This window comes from Scomber japonicus, chromosome 15 (assembly GCF_027409825.1).
Source record: "Scomber japonicus isolate fScoJap1 chromosome 15, fScoJap1.pri, whole genome shotgun sequence".
NCBI classification, from domain to species: domain Eukaryota; kingdom Metazoa; phylum Chordata; class Actinopteri; order Scombriformes; family Scombridae; genus Scomber; species Scomber japonicus.
Genome location: NC_070592.1, coordinates 6,849,254 through 6,868,663, shown reverse-complemented (window position 1 = coordinate 6,868,663; position 19,410 = coordinate 6,849,254). Strand labels below are relative to the sequence as shown.

General features: G+C 39.1%; 1 protein-coding gene across 3 annotated transcripts; it reads right to left on the bottom strand.

Moving 5' to 3' along the window:
• Window positions 1-9,123: 9,123 nt before the first annotated feature.
• LOC128373788 (tubulin beta chain-like) lies at window positions 9,124-18,934 on the bottom strand. 3 transcript variants are annotated; one of them, XM_053333976.1, is made up of 6 exons: window positions 18,800-18,907; window positions 12,332-12,440; window positions 11,374-11,484; window positions 10,795-10,820; window positions 10,576-10,713; window positions 9,124-9,936 (listed from the first exon to the last, which is right to left on the bottom strand). In XM_053333976.1, exons 1-6 carry the CDS (start codon window positions 18,854-18,856, stop codon window positions 9,124-9,126), a joined length of 1,254 nt encoding a protein of 417 aa, XP_053189951.1. In that variant the 5' UTR covers window positions 18,857-18,907. The 3 variants fall into 3 exon arrangements, with proteins under 3 accessions (XP_053189951.1, XP_053189950.1, XP_053189952.1); XM_053333975.1 differs by having other exon boundaries at window positions 10,576-10,820; window positions 18,800-18,934; XM_053333977.1 differs by lacking the exon at window positions 10,795-10,820 and having other exon boundaries at window positions 10,576-10,704; window positions 11,381-11,484.
• Window positions 18,935-19,410: the final 476 nt, after the last annotated feature.

Below are 19,410 nucleotides of genomic sequence, written 5' to 3'. Positions count from 1 at the left end.
TTGTACAGATAAAGTGCCTTTGAGGAGGAGGGAAGCGTGCCTGAGTGAAAGACATCACTTTGTGTGGTGAGCTGAAGAGCGGCTCTTCGTGTCTCCTGCGGCGTGACGAGTCAATCATCTCTCCACTCACGACGCATCTCCACAAACCAGAGAGAGACATGACTTAGGAGGAGGGGAAAGGACTCTACGCTGGACTCGACTAAGCAGTAATAGCACAGTGATAATATGGTCCGATAATTAGATATATGGATAGAGGAAGAAACTACAACAAAGAGAGAGAAATGTGCAAAGAAAAGAGTATTGAAAACCAACTTTTCAAATGACACCAAAGCCAAGAAAGGTCAAACTCAAGTAGCTCTAAAGTAAGACGAGATGTGCAATCCCCTAAAACAACAACAGGACTAAAATTAAAATGTGCCACAAGAAAGGAAGAAAGTAGTTTTGCTTTTCTCTGCTATAAAACTTAAAGGATAGACTCACATGAGAAGAAAGAGTTGTAGGTTGCTGTAATCATTCATCCTGTCCATACTGGCCATTAAAAGATCCTTTCCTAAAGCGACTCTAATATAAAGCCACAAATTCACAGTCTTTCTTTGGAAAAACACATTATAAAGTTCAGCTGAGGCCAGTATGAGGATTTAACAGTCTAATTTTAGGACAGTGCCATTTAGGGTGTAGGTTTGTGGCTCAGACAAAGCTCTTGTAATAAATGTATGTAATTGCCTAATGCCGAAGTTTCATATTGGCTTTTGGCGTATTAGTATTTTTTATGTAGTAAGAACAGCTCTATTTTAGTCTAGCTTTTTGTTTTCTTTCTCTTTCTATTTTTCTGTCCTTTTTTTTTGTGGTTGTGTGTTTGTATGCTTCCAATTCTTACCGTTAAATCATCTGATATTTAGTTTTTATATAAAACACATTGAGTTTCCCCTCTGTATGAAATGCACTTATAAATAAAGTTGCCGAGCCTTGTTCCCGATCTCTAGCAATGTTATTGGGAAGGTTTCACTTCAAGGCTAGTGTGGAGATCAGGGACGATCGAATAGACATACTTTATTGTCATGTCCTGCATGAAAATTGTCTTTTGTTGTTGTCATTCCATTACACATAGACATAAGACCGCAAGATGGATACAGCACATCACATGTACCCCCCCCCCCCCCCCACACACACACACACACACACATACACACACATACATATGCATACATATCAGGTATAAGGCAGAAAGCACCAATTCCAGTCCATTTATAGTGCTCTTAGCTTACACTTCCCTTTGATTAGAATAAATGCTTTCATATTATAGATAACATACAAGTTTGTTTTTTTTTAAACCTGAAAAAAACCCTCAAGATGTCCTTTAAATCCCTGCCAGTGGGTGTGTGAAAATAACAGCAGATGCAGCATTCTCTACACATCCATCTGTTCCCTCTCAACACTTACAGGAGCCATATTCATGTACAGTACAACTCAGCTGCCTCAAAGCTGCACCCATTATTAGGCTGACATACAGACAACAACAAGCAATCCAGTCATTCCCGACCTCACCACAATCTCAACAACAGCCGGCTTAATGGGATGGTTGACATTACCGGCTTCAAAACACCAACATTTTGAGCTATTAAGGGGTAAAAAGCACCAATAGTCATCAACTAAAGGAGTATGTGAAGACTTACTGACAATCACAGGCCTAAATAACAAGCCCGCAACATCACTTTGAGCTTGGTATTTGCTATATTACAGATTCCCATTCTGCAAAAAGTTAGAAAGCGTAAAGCATGTTTCAAGACTTCTGCACAGTATTGTGAAGTATGAGTTATTTTCCTGTTGGTTTGTACCCACTGCAGCATTCAGGGATATAGTAAATTACTGCTTTTTAGACTTTTGAGAGCGAGAGAATAATACAAAGTCATTGAGTTCCTGCCAGCTTTCTTCAGATGAGGGACGAGTAGGGCACTATTCAAAAAAAGAAGAAAGAAAAGAAGAAAGCCTGTCTACCTTCCCTCCACACACCAAGCAAATGTAAAAGTCACTTCAAAATGACAGTCTGGCAGTAAAGTGGGCAGAAAAATTGCTCAAGAGGCTCTCAGTCCTTCAGCAGGACATAGTAATCATAGCATATTTTTCTAATCTGTGACGTACGAAGCAAGATGAATGGTCTCACTTTAATGTTCTACAGAGCCATTAGCTTATTGGACAAGCGTTGAGTGCATACAAGCGCTGAGTGCATGTGCCAGCACCCTACAAAGACACAAATCACAGGTTTGATTCATGGATGGAGAGGGCTATACGTCTAACTAGAAAATGAAAGGTCACCGCCGATTATAAAAAAGGTCATATCGTGTATCATTCACAAGGCATCCATACACACGCACGGCCATTCAAGAACTGAAACATGACGTCCAGTCAAAGGCAACACAAAGCACTTGTGAGAAGGCTGAACAAGGCCTCTTCTCACCCAACTTGACAGCTGAACTCCTTTAAACCTCACAGCCCAAAAAGAAAAGATCTGCTGTGCTAATGAAGGCCACTATGAGTAAAACACAAACTTTGAAGACATTTTAATCCTTACATACTGTTCAGGATATAATTTAAGAGAAGAAAAAAACATGACAAACTTTTCTTTAACCAGAACTTGACAACCTATCTTCATGGGACCCACAATATACAAAAAAATGAGTCATTTTACAACTTTTAAAAAAGGTTTTAGTGCAGCTGATACACAAAATTAAGTATAGAGACTAAGAGGGGATAATGAGAAAACCCTGGATAGGAAGGCCAACATTGACATAAAAATGGCTGTAATTTTATAAAGGACGCTTTTACATCTTGGAGTGTCCTGGTCAAAAGCATCAAAGCTAAAGAACCAGAGATACAGATAAAACCGCTGGTCTTGAGTTGAAGGCGAAACGTCCACTTTAAAAGTCAAATTAAATGAGGTCACCACTCTCCTGTCTCCTGTTATGACCAATTAGATCAATCACCGAGCATGAGGTACAGCATTTAGTGTTGTGTGTGAGGTTATATCTTTCCAGCTGATCTCATCAGACTGACATCCATCCTGACTGACTGACGGACTTAAGAGATCCCCCCCCCTCCTTCCCCTCATCTCTCCCACAGAAGCCAAGCAGGCAGAGCATCATGTCTCTATCCTCCTCCAGTTACAGTATTGTCTCTCCATCTCATCTTTCTGCTTCTCTCTATCTCCTCCTTCCTGACTCACTTCTGCTTCATAATGCATTGTCTTTCCCTTTTCCACCAATACTTAATTATCCTTGAATGGCTCGTGTTAAGGTCAGTGAGAGTGATTCATTGGTTTGACGATATCCTGGACCAGTATTACCCTAAAGTGTTAGACTCAGCTGATAGGATGATTTCTCTCTTCTCTTTACTGCAGCTCCTTCCACTTTTGCTGCTAATTTCCTGTAATAAAACATTTACATGCTTCCTTATCCAAGATCTTCAACACCAGCACCTTCAATCAAAAGATACTGGCATCAATGCTGCCTTAAATGTGAGTCCCCTCTCTGGACTAGCTCACCAGCACTTTCCCTTTCCTTTCCCTTCCACCCTTCACTACTCCCCCTCTTCAGCCTGTACGCAGCACATAAAGCCAGGAGCAGCTGCTGGTGCAGCCGCGGGTGTGTCATGAATGGGGGGCTGTCCTGTTTCAGGGATTTCCAAGATGGAAGGATAGAGGAAATAAGAGGAAGAGAAAGAACGAAGAAGGAATGAAGGATGAAGGATGTGGTTGGGTTTAACGCCACAATTAGACACTCAAATGCCAGAGTCTGTGCATGAATGAATTCATTTTTATATCTGTGAATAAAGCATTTCCTCTCTCTTTCTCTCTCTCTCTCTCTCTCCTGCTATTTTGGTCCTTCACAGATCACAGAGGGAGCCTCCAATCTGCAGTTTAAGCTGAAGATGAAGCAGATATATAGCTGTTTCATGTAGCTGGTATAATCACAGTTTGGTGACTCATATATTTTTCTTTTTTAATTTGACATCAGATATTAGTAGGACTGTCCCCGTACTGTTTATTACTCGTTGCACTCATGCACACAACACACTGTAAATGACTCTCTATGTGACAAACACTTAGTCAGCGGCTCTAATTTGTGCCGTAGTCTCCAAGTACATTGCGTAACTGGGATGGTCCAGAAAATACCCCCTGGATTCAGACGGGTATATCCCACACACAGGACAAGATAATGCACCACAGCTTGGGCAACGTACGCAAAAAAAATATCAGTACACCATGTCTTAAAAGCACTACAAGAGTAATACTACTGTTCATTCAAGATATTCAATATAGGAGAGGAAATATTAGTGAATGTACAGATTTAACACAAATTGGCGGAAGAAATGAGGCCATTCGGTGCACGAATACCTGGTTAAATAATGTCTCGTCTAAGCCACGTTTAAGATTCCTGTCTGAATACTCTGAATCTTATCGTTTTCCTCAGTCAACACAGGAAGTTTACCCATTCAAGTGATATGTCAGGAAATCGTTCATTGTTTGGTTCTTGTGTGAAGATGCCCGTAATTACTGCCATGCTGCGCGCCTCCGCTGATGGTTACACGCCCTAAATCAATCGTTTCTACCGTATGAAAACGACAAATAGCCTACTCAAAACAGCAAAGGAAAAACTGCATAATTTAACCCATTACCCCCCCCCCCCCCCCCCCCCCCCGTTATAACAAATACGGCCAATATAAGAGCAATAGCTGTGATGTATAAACAAAATTGGATAATGGTAATTACCTTTGTCAAGCCTTAAATCCGAAAATCACTGGACAGGGAGGGGCTCAGGAGTGATGCTTCTCTGGAAGTCGCTTTTTTTTCTCTCTCTCCCCTTCTTTATTTCATAAATTTAGTCCAGCCCCTCTCCCCCCAACCCCGCAACAACAGACTTCAATGGGATCGGGAGTGGATAGAGAGCTTCGGTTGATGTCGGATTTGTGGATCAATAGGAGTCGGCGGTTCTCGGGAAGCATCGGTTTATTCCGTCATTCCTGCTCGGACCCACAAGCAGCCTCTCCACAGTTTAACCTCAGATGACCGTAACACACGCACGATTTCTCTAATCTAATGTTGGCTCATCTGCTCAAAAAAAAAAAAAAAGACTGTAGTATAGCCGGGGATTCCTTCTCAGTTATTAACTCTTAAACGCCAATTAACTTGTTCTGTTAAAAGACACGTTCACAATTTTCTTTTCAAAACAAGCCAAACGAGCCCAAATTAATATTGGAATAGGTTTTACTTGCTGTAATCATTCCTCCTGTTCATACTGACCATTAGAAGATTGCTTCATAATGCACTTACAATGTAGGTGATGTGGGACAAAATCCACAGCTCCTTCTGTTTAAAAAATGTATTTAAAAGTTGATCTGAAGCTAATATGAAGCTTCAGCCGTCCAAATGAGTCAAATCAAGAAGATATCTTCAATGTTACAGTCTTTTAGCACTAAAGTCCCTCTTTTTGTTACTATACTTGCACCACAGCTCCACAGGGAAATACAAAGAGGGAATTTGGCAGATAGCCACTTACACAAAATGTCAAGGACGAAATGATGATGGATTTTTAGTCTTCATCACTTACACTTACAAGCCAAGTATGCATGAGTAGGCCTATTATAGCATACATCTATTTCAATGTCCATTTGGGCACCTGACTGTTGTTTTAAGACAGACTTAAAATATTATAAATCTATAATTTAGCCCAAATTGTATTTTATTGTCAGCACTGATCTGTAACTTGCTTCTTATTCTCCTTATCAGGCATTAGTACACTTTAAATTAGCACAACATCATGTTTGTAGCCATTAAATTTCTATACCATTTTTATACAATCCATTATATTCATGGGTGTTCCTATTATTTTGTCCACTCCACTGACATACTGACAAAATATGACATTAGGAACACTTTTCAAGATAATGCAATTCAGTACTCCACCAACACCTACTAAACCTCAATATTTTATTTATTTATGTTACAGCTTAATAGGCTAACTGCCAAATTTTGCTTGGCCACTTGCCAAAAATGACTTTTGTGTGTAACTTAGTAGAGAAGACCACAAAGTTGAATCTGACATCTTCACCTATCACTGTAAACCACCAGTAAATCTGGAAAACTTTCCCTTTTTTCGGTCCAATTAACAGCAGTTCAGTTACTTTAACACCTACTAGTAGTGTATAACCTTTTTTGGAACCTGTCCAGGATCTAGATGTTCCTCCCTCCGCCCATGGCACTGCTGCTGTCGCTGCCCGTGGTGATGAACGACCAGCCTTCACCCCCCATCCGATCCTGTGGTGCTGGCTCTGTCTCAGCTTCTGATTCTCATTTTCTTTTTAATCTAATGAGTTTTATTTATGTACTTACTGTAACTATATGGACACGTACACGCACATCATTCATATAATACACTCCCTTGCATGCAGCCCCCTTTTTCAGTTTTAATTCCATTTAATGAGTCTTACAGACCTAATTATGTAGTCTTGACATAGAGTGACTGAGACTTTCTATCAAAATATGTTAGTGTTACTGTGTGTGTGTGTGTGAGAGAGAGAGAGAGAGAGAGAGAGAGAGAGAGAGAGAGAGAGAGAGAGAGAGAGAGAGAGAGAGAGAGAGAGAGAGAGAGAGAGAGAGAGAGAGAGAGAGAGAGAGAGAGAGAGAGAGAGAGAGAGAGAGAGAGAGAGACTATATGTGTATTTGAACATCTATAAGGATAATGGATACATGGATAACTGAATACAATATAAAAATAAATTGATAGTTAAAAACATTCCTTAGTTGCATTGAAATATGTTCATTCTGTGAAATGGGCAAGAGATTAGATGTTTTTGGATGTTTGCCTTCTTATTGCAACTCTTGATCAATTTGTGGTTATTATAAAAAGTAGAAGACATTAAAAACTTTCCTTTAATAACAACAAACAGTACAAGTGGGGTTTTTTTTTTTTGCCTTTTTATTTCTCCAAAACATTTCACAGTCACCAGGATCCCAAGTCAAACTGTTCCCGCAGGAAATAAAAAAGGTACTAACACACAGTAAAGCACACACACACACACACAGAGACATAAAGACAACATGAGGATCACATTTTCTGAACACGAGTGAATGTGGTTTGATTTGAATACATAAAGTAGTGGCTCAGAGTGTAAACATTTACCAGAATGTTAAACTGTGCACGTCTTCACACAACAAAACACTTTTTACAGGACGAAACATAAAACTGCGAATTTGTGTATTTTTCTTTTTCCTCTTTGAAAAGTTAAGTTGTTTTACGAAGCTTTAAAATGAATGAAAATGTTGAGTGAATCACACCAGAAGCTTCTCATTACGATGACATATACTGTTATACATGAACTCTTCAACTTCTCTACATGATTTCTACAAAATACAGTGATTTGAAATTGTCTTGTCTGGCAGTTTTAATGGCAGTTTTTAAAATCATTTTTATTGTTTACTTGAATCCAAACAAATGTATAGTAATTTGAGTTTGGAGTATTTGAACATTGGGTCCATGAAATCATTTAAATACAAAATAATTCCTTTCAAAAAAATATTTATCATTTTTTATATTTGGCGGAGATTTGACTGTAATCCAACAACAGCAAATATGCTTTTAGTCAAGATGAGTTAGTTTTAGCACCCAAACATTACATGATCCTCCTCAAGACGTTGGCTGGCGTCTGAGAAAAAACCTTGCTTTTGCTGCTGTTGCATTAAAATGTGAAAATGTAATCATAGTAAAGTCAATTTGTCAGGACTCAAATGAAATTACTGGCATATAATGTATTTTGAAGTTGGCTGTATGCTCTGCAAAAAGGCCTTTTTATGTCTCTCTTTATCAAATATAAGACACTTGCTTGGCCATAATGAAGGTTATAATTGTAGTGGGTGATACAATGGGTGCCTTCAGCTGAGTGAGACAAGTTTTCTTCTATGTTACTACAATATAAAAAAGATTAGCATTACATGAATGGAGTCATGTCTTTTACTCAGAGATGTTGACTAATCATCTCTGTAATTATTTGACATTATTTCACTCACAATCTTGAAAAAAGTTGTGACAGACGCAGTAAAATATGTGCTGATCAATTCACTTAAAATGAATAGTAAGTGAGGGAAAAAAGTGCTGCCCCAACTACTACCTGAAGTTACATTTATCTCTGTGAGTGATCTTGAAAGCTGATAAAAAAAATTGCAAAAGCGATGAACACTGATAAAAGTAATGAACACTGCAAGGAATTAACACTGATAATGGCATGAGTTCCTATTTCTGAAATTCGGTTATAGACCTAGTTTCCACAAAACAGTCTAAGTCACAGCTAAAGGGCTTTTAACACTTGACTTTCTTTGACTTAACACTTGTTTAAAACATCTTAAAAAAGGAATGTAAAGTCCAAAGTTGGAGCTTTACCGACTGCGACGTCAGCACTCCAGTGGTCCAGCTGAGAAAATCAGTTATGAAGCAAAGAGATTTAAATAATCAAATGAATGGAAAATAATAGTTTCTCATGCAAGAAGTAATGTCATATCAACATTATTTGGCAAAGTTGTCAAGATAGTTTGCATTGAGTTTAAGTGCAATATTTCATTAATTTAACCATGTAGCACAACAGTTATTCAATGTAAAATAAAACAGGATAAAGCCACCATGAAGAATTGGGCAGCTTTGTTTAAAAATGGCTTTTTCATTGAATTGTTCAAATGTTTAAATTTTCAACAAACGGAGTAAAAGTTAATACTAACTGATGGAAGTGAAGTGCTTCTGATTTGTGCATTTGCTACAAGAAAAAGATTTTGGGAGGCCAGTCTTACATGGCGTCACATTAAACTGTAAACCATGGCACATTAATTTGGTCAGGTAAATTTTCGTCCTGTTTCTCATCCCGCTTCTCTTTCACTTCTCGGCCTACATTCATTTTTCCCTCATTTCTATCCCTTCATTAACCAATTCACTTCCCAACGCTTCCCTACCCAGCCCTCTTCATCCTTCACATCACAGCATTTTATTTCTTTTCTGTTTTTTTTGGGAGATTTCTTTTTTCTTTTTTTGATCAATGACTTCTTCTCTTTCTCTCTTCTTTTTTGTTGTTGTTGTTGTTCCTTTCTTAGGCATCCTCTTCCACTTCTTCCTCAAACTCTCCCTCCTCCTCTGCTGTGGCGTCCTGGTACTGCTGGTATTCAGACACCAGGTCGTTCATGTTGCTCTCCGCCTCGGTGAACTCCATCTCGTCCATGCCCTCGCCGGTGTACCAGTGGAGGAAAGCCTTGCGGCGGAACATGGCAGTGAACTGCTCAGAGATACGTTTAAACAGCTCCTGGATGGCTGTGCTGTTGCCGATGAAGGTGACGGCCATCTTCAGACCGCGGGGTGGGATGTCACAGACAGCTGTTTTCACGTTGTTGGGGATCCATTCAACGAAGTAGCTGCTGTTCTTGTTCTGGACGTGCAACATCTGCTCATCAACCTCCTTCATGGACATGCGGCCACGGAACACGGCGGCCACTGTCAGGTAGCGCCCGTGGCGAGGGTCACAAGCAGCCATCATGTTTTTGGCATCGAACACCTGCTGGGTGAGCTCAGGCACAGTTAGGGCGCGGTACTGCTGGCTCCCCCTGCTGGTCAGGGGGGCAAAACCAGGCATGAAGAAGTGGAGACGTGGGAAGGGCACCATGTTGACAGCCAGTTTCCTCAAATCAGCGTTGAGCTGGCCGGGGAAACGCAGACAGGTGGTCACGCCGCTCATGGTGGCCGAGACCAGGTGGTTGAGGTCGCCATAGGTGGGCGTGGTGAGTTTGAGTGTACGGAAGCAAATGTCGTAAAGAGCTTCATTGTCAATGCAGTATGTCTCATCTGTGTTTTCTACCAGCTGGTGGACTGACAGCGTGGCGTTGTACGGCTCAACCACTGTGTCCGATACCTACAAACAGAAAGAGAACAGGAACCATAGTTATGGATGATGTAGTTTCTACATATTTTACACATACTGCCAATAAGTTACTTTCCTCATAGTTCAAAGTGACCTCCGAGTCTGCAGGAGCTTGTTAGTGCTGCTGACAAAGTTTATTTTATCTTACTGCATAATGTTTTCTCGCTTTCCACATTTATTTAAAACTGCTCAATGATCGAGCGGAGTGCTGCAAGCTCATACGACATTTTCATTTTCTGATGGATGTTTGCTCTTATTGGAATTAAACGGGTAAATTACTTAGAATCAGGTTGGAACATGTTTTATCATTAAAATCAATATTGATATTGTGTGGTTAAGGCATATACCACATGATAGCAACATCCCCAGTTTGATTTCTGGATGTCATCTTCCCTCTCTGTCTCCGCATTTCATGTCTGTCTACTATCACTACCAAAAAACACTGCCTCTAATTAAATCATGTCTGTAGAGCAGCATTAAAGGAATGTATTAATATTTTATTCTGATCAAAACTTAAAAGGAGAAATCAATAATGATAAAAATATACACATAAAAAATGCAAATGTGCAACTGTATATGACTAAATCCTATTTTTACTGTAAACTATAGCACAATATCTTCATGCATTACCTTAGGAGAAGGCACCACACTGAAGGTATTCATGATACGATCGGGATACTCCTCCCTGATCTTGCTAATGAGCAGGGTGCCCATACCGGAGCCGGTTCCTCCTCCCAGGGAGTGTGTGAGCTGGAAACCCTGCAGGCACTCACAGCTTTCAGCCTCTTTTCTCACCACATCCAGGACCGAATCCACCAGCTCTGCCCCCTCCGTGTAATGACCTTTGGCCCAGTTGTTACCGGCCCCACTTTGACCTGAAGAGGTTGTACACATGTGAGACTATAATTAGACAAATTAATGGAAAAACTCACAAAACAGTAAAATTGTATGGGTAGAGAATACACTGAACTACTGCATGTATTACTTAATGATGTGATGCCTCAGTTCCTCACAGCAGGAAAGAGGTCAGGTGGCAATTTTCTGCTCATATTATTTTGACGATGAATATTGTTGAAGTGCATGAATAACAATAAGTCAACAGTTTTGAAGGCTTCCACAACTATCTCAAAGTCAAGGAGTGAGGTGAGTGAGTCCTACTGTGAATTTGGCAGGAGAGAGCTTGTCTGTGTCATGTCATACAGTCAGTTGAGTTGTATTTGTGAAATGAACACAACATGACTAAAACAACAAAATAAGGGAAAATGGACACCCAGAGTTCATCTTCAGTTGGAGTGTGACGCCCTGTGGTAGTGTGTTAAACTACAAGCTCCATGACTGCTGTTCTGTACCACACCCTAACCTCTGATCTCCTGCAAAGCCAGCTCTGACTTAATAGCATGATTTTCCTCCAGCAGAGTTTGTCCTTACCAAATACAAAGTTGTCAGGTCTGAAGATTTGTCCAAAGGGTCCAGAGCGGACTGAATCCATGGTGCCTGGTTCCAGATCCACAAGGATGGCTCTGGGCACATACTTGCCACCTGCATACACACAGAGATACACAAAAAACATAGTTTAAATTCCAATGCGTATTTTTCTATGTAAACTCATTAACTAAATGATTAGTCGAGAAAATAATCTGCAGATTAGTCAAAAAATTAAAATAATTGTTAATTGCAGTCTTACTTAAGAAGAATATCTGACATCATGTAATCTTTATTAAATTATATACAAAAGAGGATTCAGTGAAAATCTTGTTCAGTTGCTGCAGGAAGTATTTAAAAAGTCCTGAAAAATTCATAGCTTCAGTTTGATGGTGTGATAAACTGAGTTTATCTGTACTACCTCATTTTGGCCACTAGATGGAGTCAAAGATTCTAAAACTGCAGGAATCACCTCCACTTCATGTTACATAAGAGATAAGATATTCCTTCATTAGTCTCACAATGGGGAAATTTGCATTGTCACAGCAGCAAGTGGACAGTAACAGAATATAAGAGCAGCAATATTGTTGTATATTGGTTATAAAATGAACAATATGTTTGGCTAAACTGAATGACCATATCATGTTTCATATCATAATTCCTTTCAATAATTACTTTTGTTCACTTTTCTTTAGGCTATTCTAACACACTTTTAGCAATGATGACACAAAGTCCAAAGATACAGTTGTTAATTTATTTATTTGCTGTGTAAATATAAATCTAGAGCAGTTCTTTTAACCATGATTATGTTCAGCTTATCTAGTCTCCTGATAACATTGTGTTGTTAGTGACTCTTGAATCTCATTTTGTGAACACATGTAGATAGCTCACATTTCCACATCAGGTTTGGAAAAGTTATTCTTCACCAAACAGACACCTCAGTATTATAGCAGCCTCTACCCACCAGTGGCCTCGTTGTAATACACGCTGATCCTGTCCAACTGCAAGTCGCTGTCACCGTGGTAGGTTCCTGTTGGGTCGATGCCATGCTCGTCACTGATCACCTCCCAGAACTACACACACAAACACAAAAATACACACAGAGGCATCAGTAAAGACACTGTGTAGAGAACACAGTTGTACATAGATAAACATAAATTTGTCAAGACACAATGTTTCTCTCCTTTCTTAAATTACCTATTAAAAAATTACAAAACCAGATCTTTGATCATCCATATTCAAGTCTACTTCTCATTCCAAACAGTATTTCACTTGTTTGAAACCCGAAACAGTCATTTGCTGCTTTAATTTGAGATCAAATGTTGTGTAATGTTTTTGAGTCACAGTTGGAAATGAGCCTTAGAAAGAGGTATCTTTGTGTGCTTCTTGAGGCCGTAGCTGTAAGGGGGGAAAGAAGACTCTGGTGTACAATCACTGCTCAGTCTTCTGTGCTTCTTAAGGACAAGCTGATCTGATTACCTTTTTGCGGTCACAAGACCACCTAAAAGCAACAGTGACATGTTCGGTGAGACTGATGCTTCTTTCTTTGAATGTGTTCTGAATGAAGGTGTCTGTTTTCCATCTTCTATGCTGAAAAGTGTTTAAAATCCTTCTCCTCATCTACAAAGCCCGTAATAGTCAGGCACCATCATATCTTAAAGAGCTTGTAGTACCCTATTACTCCCACTAGAGCATTGCACTCCTAGAATACAGGTTTACTTGTGGTTCCTAGAGTCTCTAAAAGTAGTTATCAGTCTCCTCTCCTGTTGAACCATCTTAGTCTGGGAGGCAGACACTCTACTCTACATTTAAGAGTAGCCTTAAAAATGTCTTTTTTGATAAAGCTTATAGTTAGTGTCGGCCCAGGCTTGTCTTGGACCAGCCCCTAGTTATGCTGATGTGGGCCTGAACTGCAGGGGGACTTTCCACGATGCACTGAGCTCTTCTTCTTCCACTCTCCAGCTGTACGCATTCATGCACCATTAATGCATGTTGCTAACTTGGCCTCTTCCCTGTAGTTTTGTGCTTTCTCATCTTGCAGGTTGACCTTCAGCTGCAGACCACTGCTGCTATTATCATTAGTGATATCTCTATTACTATTATTGCTGTGTTGTAGTTGTTGCTGTGCTTCTTTGTGTCTCCTATCTGCTCCTCTCTCTTTCTCACTCAACCTGACCAGTCAAGACAGATTGCCAGATAGTCCTGTTCTGCTTGAGGTTTTAGTTATTTCCTGGCCGCTGTCTCCAAGTGCTTGCAGATAGGGGAATGTTGTCTCGTTAAAGAGTACAGTCTAGTCCTGCTCTATGTGAAAGGTGCTCTGAGACAACTTCTGTTGTGATTTGGCACTGTATAAATAAAATTCACTTGAGTTGATTACAAGCTGCACTTCCTGACTTCATACTCATTGTATCATGTGATGTAAGATAATGTGTGTGTGTGTGCAAGCATTAAGCGACCTGTCACAACTAGAAATCGGTTCTTTCTGACCCAAAGCTGTATCTTTGATCCAGCTGATAGCTAGAATGAGGACAAGGCAGCTGAAAATAGCTTCCACATGTGTTGTCAATCCTTTGCTGAATTTGCAAATTAGCTACAGTTGTGAGTGTTTCTGTGAAAACCACACACATTTCACGGCCCTGATCATATGCGAGTCCCATGAGGATGTTGTGCTTCTGCTCTTATGCCAGGTTGTTAACCAGAACCGAGAGGCATGATCACATCACTCCTGTTTTAGCATCTGGTTCCCAGTATGTGTTAGAATAGATTTTAAGATCTCACTGATTACTTTATAAAGCTCTTCATGGTCTCTCTCTCTCTGCTAGATCTCTGACCTCTTAGTACCACACACGATGGTTCGCACTTTAAGATCCTCGGGCAGTGGTCTGTTATCTGTTAAAGGCCGACCTGAAAACTGAAGGCGACAGAGTGTTTGCATTCAGGGCCCCGAAACTCAGTGATCTCCTTTAAGTCTCTCCTTAAAACACTTTTAATCTGAGAGCTTTTCCTGATTTTACTTGAGCTTTAATTTTCTTTTTGTCTTATTTCTTTTTAAAATGCATACACAAAGATTTTTTTATGTTTTCCTTTTAAAAACCTGAGGACCTGCTTTTGTAACATGGATTTTGAGAAGTGCTCAATAAATAAAGCTTAATCTAATATCTCGTATATACTGTGTAAATGCTCAGCAGGGAGCACATCAGAGAGGATTTCAAAGGCTCAAGACTACAACGAGTAAAACTGGGATAAATGTGCAGCAAAAGAAGTAAGGAAGAGTGCACACAAAACTAAAACATGCATCTGAAGGCACGTTCTGAAGTTTCATTTAACTACCAACTTTCCACTCACAACTCTGTTCCCATTTTTAAGGCTGCACTACGCTACCTAGTATTTTGAAAATGCTTCAAACCCACAAATAGTATGTAATTTTTGTGATTTGACATGAAAATCCTTCTTGATGCATTTTTATGGAAAAGAAGGATTCGGTTTTTTGGTTATCCCCACTCATGCCACACACACACACACACACACACACACACACACACACACACACACAGGTCATAATGCCATCTATGCAGCTAGCACAGAAAGTACAGAAAACTCCACGTTCCATTCAGAGTCGAGGAGTCACCACTCTTTCTCAGAGGATTCAGTCGACCTCGTTTCTATGAGCTGAGTTAAGACACGCCAAACTGAGTTAAGACACGAACCCAAACTGTCACAGCAGCTCAGTCAACTGACCCTAATCTGTGCCAGAGAGTGTGATAGTGTGTTTTTATGTGTGTGTGTGTGAGAGGTGTGTGTGTGTGTGGAGAGAGAGAGCGAGAGGCGGGTGGGCAAGAAAATCTCATGTTTAAATCCTCATTACCGTCACCTCACTATCTTTGCCTGTCCATTAATTCACCTCCCTGGCATCACCAGGGCAACGAGTTCATAAGTTTAGTCAAGCTGTTCACTTTACTTACCTAAGCCAAAAAACTACAACAAACTGGCAAACACATGATTTCTTTTGTTATCAATTAATCCACAGATTCATGTTTTGGGGTTGTTGTTTTTTTTACATGTCAGAAAACAGTGAAAAATGCCCATTATAATTTCATAGAGCCCATGGTTTCTCTGATCAACAGTCCTAAAGTCAAAGATATTTAGTTAACTTTCACATATGACACAGAAAACCTTTAAATTCTGACATATAAGAAGTTGCCATCAGCAAATGCTTGACATGTTTCCTTAGAAATGTCTAAATTGACTATTTGATCATATCAAATAATCAATTAATCAACTAATCTAAGGCTGAAACTAATACGTAATTTCATAATCAACTAATCAGTCTATTATTTTCTCAATTAATCGATTCGTTTGGTCTATGAGATGTTAGAAAATGGTTAAAAATGTTGACCACCAATTCCCAAAACCTAAGGTGTAACCTAAAGTATCTTGTTTAGTCCCGACCAGCAATAAACAACCCAAAAATACTCAGTTTACTATTATACCAGACTAAAGAAACCAGCAAATATTCACATTGACTGAGCTGGAACCTAATACTTACTGTCAATTAATCAACTAATCGTTAAAGCTCTACGATAATACAAATGAATCTGACTCACATACTTTACTTGAGGCAAGAAATAAGCTAAAGACTGCTGAATCCGTAGAAGACTATTTAATCTTCCTCTGGGTGTTGGTTGGACCTCTGTTAGTGAGTGAATGCAGGCAGACTTAATCCATTGTGAAATGGGGATGACCTCAGCCTTGCTAAGTCTTAGTAAATACACTTGTCTTTGCTGATCATGGAGCAGCGGAGTCTGAGTCACTCCATATGTTGCTGCCTTGCCTGTTGGTGTCCTTTTAGGAGCCCCGGGGCGAGCCAGCTGACAGGTCAAATATAGTGTATGTAGGCCTATATTATGTCTATATTGTCTTATGTCTCTTGATGTATGTTTATATATTATGTAAAGTAGGGGCTGCAACTCATTGATTAATTTGCTGTATATTTTCTCAATGAATTATTTCGTTTATGAAATGTTTTTAAAAAAAGATGAATAAATTGCATTCATAATTTCTTAGAGGCAAATGTATCCTCAATTTGCTTGTTTTGCCAAATTCAGTGAACCTAATTAATTGTTGCAGTTTAATTAACCATTCATTGCCTTTATTTGGAGGTAGATTATTTTTCTCACATCATCAATTAATCATTTGGTCTAGTAAATGTCGGAAAATACATTCTTTTTTTGTTCTATGTAGGTTTTTTTTAATATATATATATATATATTTATATATATGTTTGTTTATAATTATTAAACTCCCAGTGAGGTTTACTGTTTCAGTGCACTGATGTCATTTTATACAATAAAGTTTATATTCTGTCTACAATTTCATATCTTTGTAATAAGTGTTTGATTTTAACATTGAAAAAAATATGTTTATGTATACATTGATATCTGGATTGTATTACTCCCTTCAATTTCTATCGTCATAAGCCCCAAAAGTCCAGTGTCGGTCGAGCTTTACTTTAATTGTCTTGTTTTGTCCGACCAACAGTCCAAAACCCAAATATATACATTTAATTATCATGCAGGACATATAACAGCATTAAATCTCAGCAATTTTTTGTATTTTTGCTTTTTAAAAAAAGGCCAAAATCATTAATTAATTATCAAAATCACTTCTGATTAATTTTCTGTCATTAAAACGAATCAATAATTGTAAAGCACTTTGACTTTGGTACTTGATCACTGACTGATTTAACACAACTGGTAGTCCATCTATGTCCAGTTTATCAATCTTACTGGTCTTGACATGTCTGGTCAGTCTCTGGCAGACAGTAAATTATATATATTTTTTGTTTATAACCCCCTTGCTTTAACAAGGTTAGCATTAACAAGCCAAAAGAGACAAAAGAAGTAGAGTCTACACAGTTTGACTGAATCTCTGAGAAAATAAAGAGCAGAAACACCGCAGGACATTTGAATGCTGATAAAACAAAAAACACCGGTTTCCAAAATAACCCTTTAACAAATCTGTGTCCACGTGTAAACAGGGTTTTCAGGGTCACTGGTGTTTTAGGGGCCTGGGGCGTGTGCATGTGATACACTGACTGTAGAGCGAGTTATTTAAATGACCTCATCTGTGCTTTCAGAGTAGACACTGAGCCACTTGTTATCTCCCCAGCCCCCCCACCACCCTCCTCCCTTCGCCTCCCCTCCCCTCCACCCTCACCTCCCCTCCTTCTGTTGCGTTCCTCTACTCTGCCTCAGCAGATTTCTCCTTTTCTTTTCACCCTCCTTCTCTTGTTCTTTTCTCACTCTTTTTCACGGTGACAAAGAGGCCAGCCCACCAGGCGGCCAAGACAGCAGCTGGCCCAGTGTGCCTGCTGAAGTCTGGCCAGCGCCATTAATCATGGATCAGTAGCTTCAATCAGTGTTTTGTCAAGAGTCCCAAATGAGTGAATTGTTACTGTATTCAGAAACAAGGGTCAGATTACTGTAGAGTGTTACTAGCAGTGGTTTTGTGAAAGCTTTAATTTCCTATAATTTATCTATAGTAAAACATTTAAATACCGCAGAAACTTGTTTGTGTGGACCTTACTTTACTTTGTGGTAACTCTTTAAAACCCATTACATTGCTAATATATTGCAACAGTGACTTATTATCTCTGTGTGGTATTCTGTATTGATCTTATGGCACTTTTATGTATTTTCTCCTCTACTTTTACAACAGGACAAAGTCAGATTTTCCATTTCGTTATCACATTAGTCATTTAGCTGTCAGTTAAATGGCATTTAAATGTTAAACTGATCTATCTGTGGGGTAAAGCATTACACAACAGAAAGGCAGCTCATACTAAACCAGATGAAATAAGTGCCAACAAAGAAAAAGAAAACCATCTTTTCTTTTAATTTTTTGTGTATTGAGGCTATTTATTTAACCTTTTGTTCAAGTCAAGAAGGAATCTGGTGTTTATAACAGACCTTTTTTTATCTTAAACTCAAAAATGTGAAATAGAAGAAAGGAATTCATATAAATGTCAGCGATAAGCATGAAGTAGTGAAAGATAGTGAAAAGATTAATCGGTAAGCAGAGTCCACAAAGCTGAGGATCTTTCCACAAGCTGCAGCACAAACAATAGGCTGAATGGTTTCTGGCCCAAGTCATGTCCTTTTTATAATAAAGTGCAAAAAGTAAAACTCTGGAGGTGTTTTGTTTTGAAAAATATATAAAATAATGAGCTTTGTCTTTATTATTTTATTTATTTACTTATCTTAAACTGTCAAAACCCAATAAAAAAAGAGCTCTCTTGCAGAAAAAAAATGAAAAGCAAATTTTAACAAGCAGAAAACAGCAATTGAATTAAATGCCAATTAACACACAAACAAACAAACAAACAAACAAACAAATTTAAAAAAAAAGTTAATCTATAGTAACTTTTTCTTACCTTTGCACCAATCTGGTTACCGCACTGACCGGCCTGGATGTGCACGATTTCCCTCATGATGGATTTCAGTGAGTTATAGTGTTTAAAGTGAAGAGAAGCAGGGATGGAGCCGCTCTGATGACCTACTGACTGATCACAGACAGACTGTCAGACGAGACGCAGGCAACAGAGAAGTCTGTGAACTCTGCTGAGCCCCCTACAGGCGGGGCTCAAGTGCTGGGATGCGGCCATCACATCGTCCACGCCAGTGATTGGTTGCGTCCGCTGCAACCAAGGAGCTGATTGGTGAAAAGGGAGGATTTTTTTTCCAAAGGGGTTTCCATGTCTCAGAAGCAAGGACAGGAAGAAGAGAGGGAGTGCCGGGTTTTGTCATCACTGCCTTGTTGGAGGCTGTAGACCCTGAAACAGAACAATGAAGAGCTCAGTACAATAGAAATAGAGTAAAAGTACCAATATAGTGATGTAAAAATACTGCATTATCAAGTGAAAGCCCTGCATGAAAAATCCTACTAAAGTAAAAGTATTATGAGTGATATAGTTAAAGTATTACAGTAAAAGTACATGTATTATGAGTGATGTAATTAAATTATTACAGTAATAGTACATAAGTA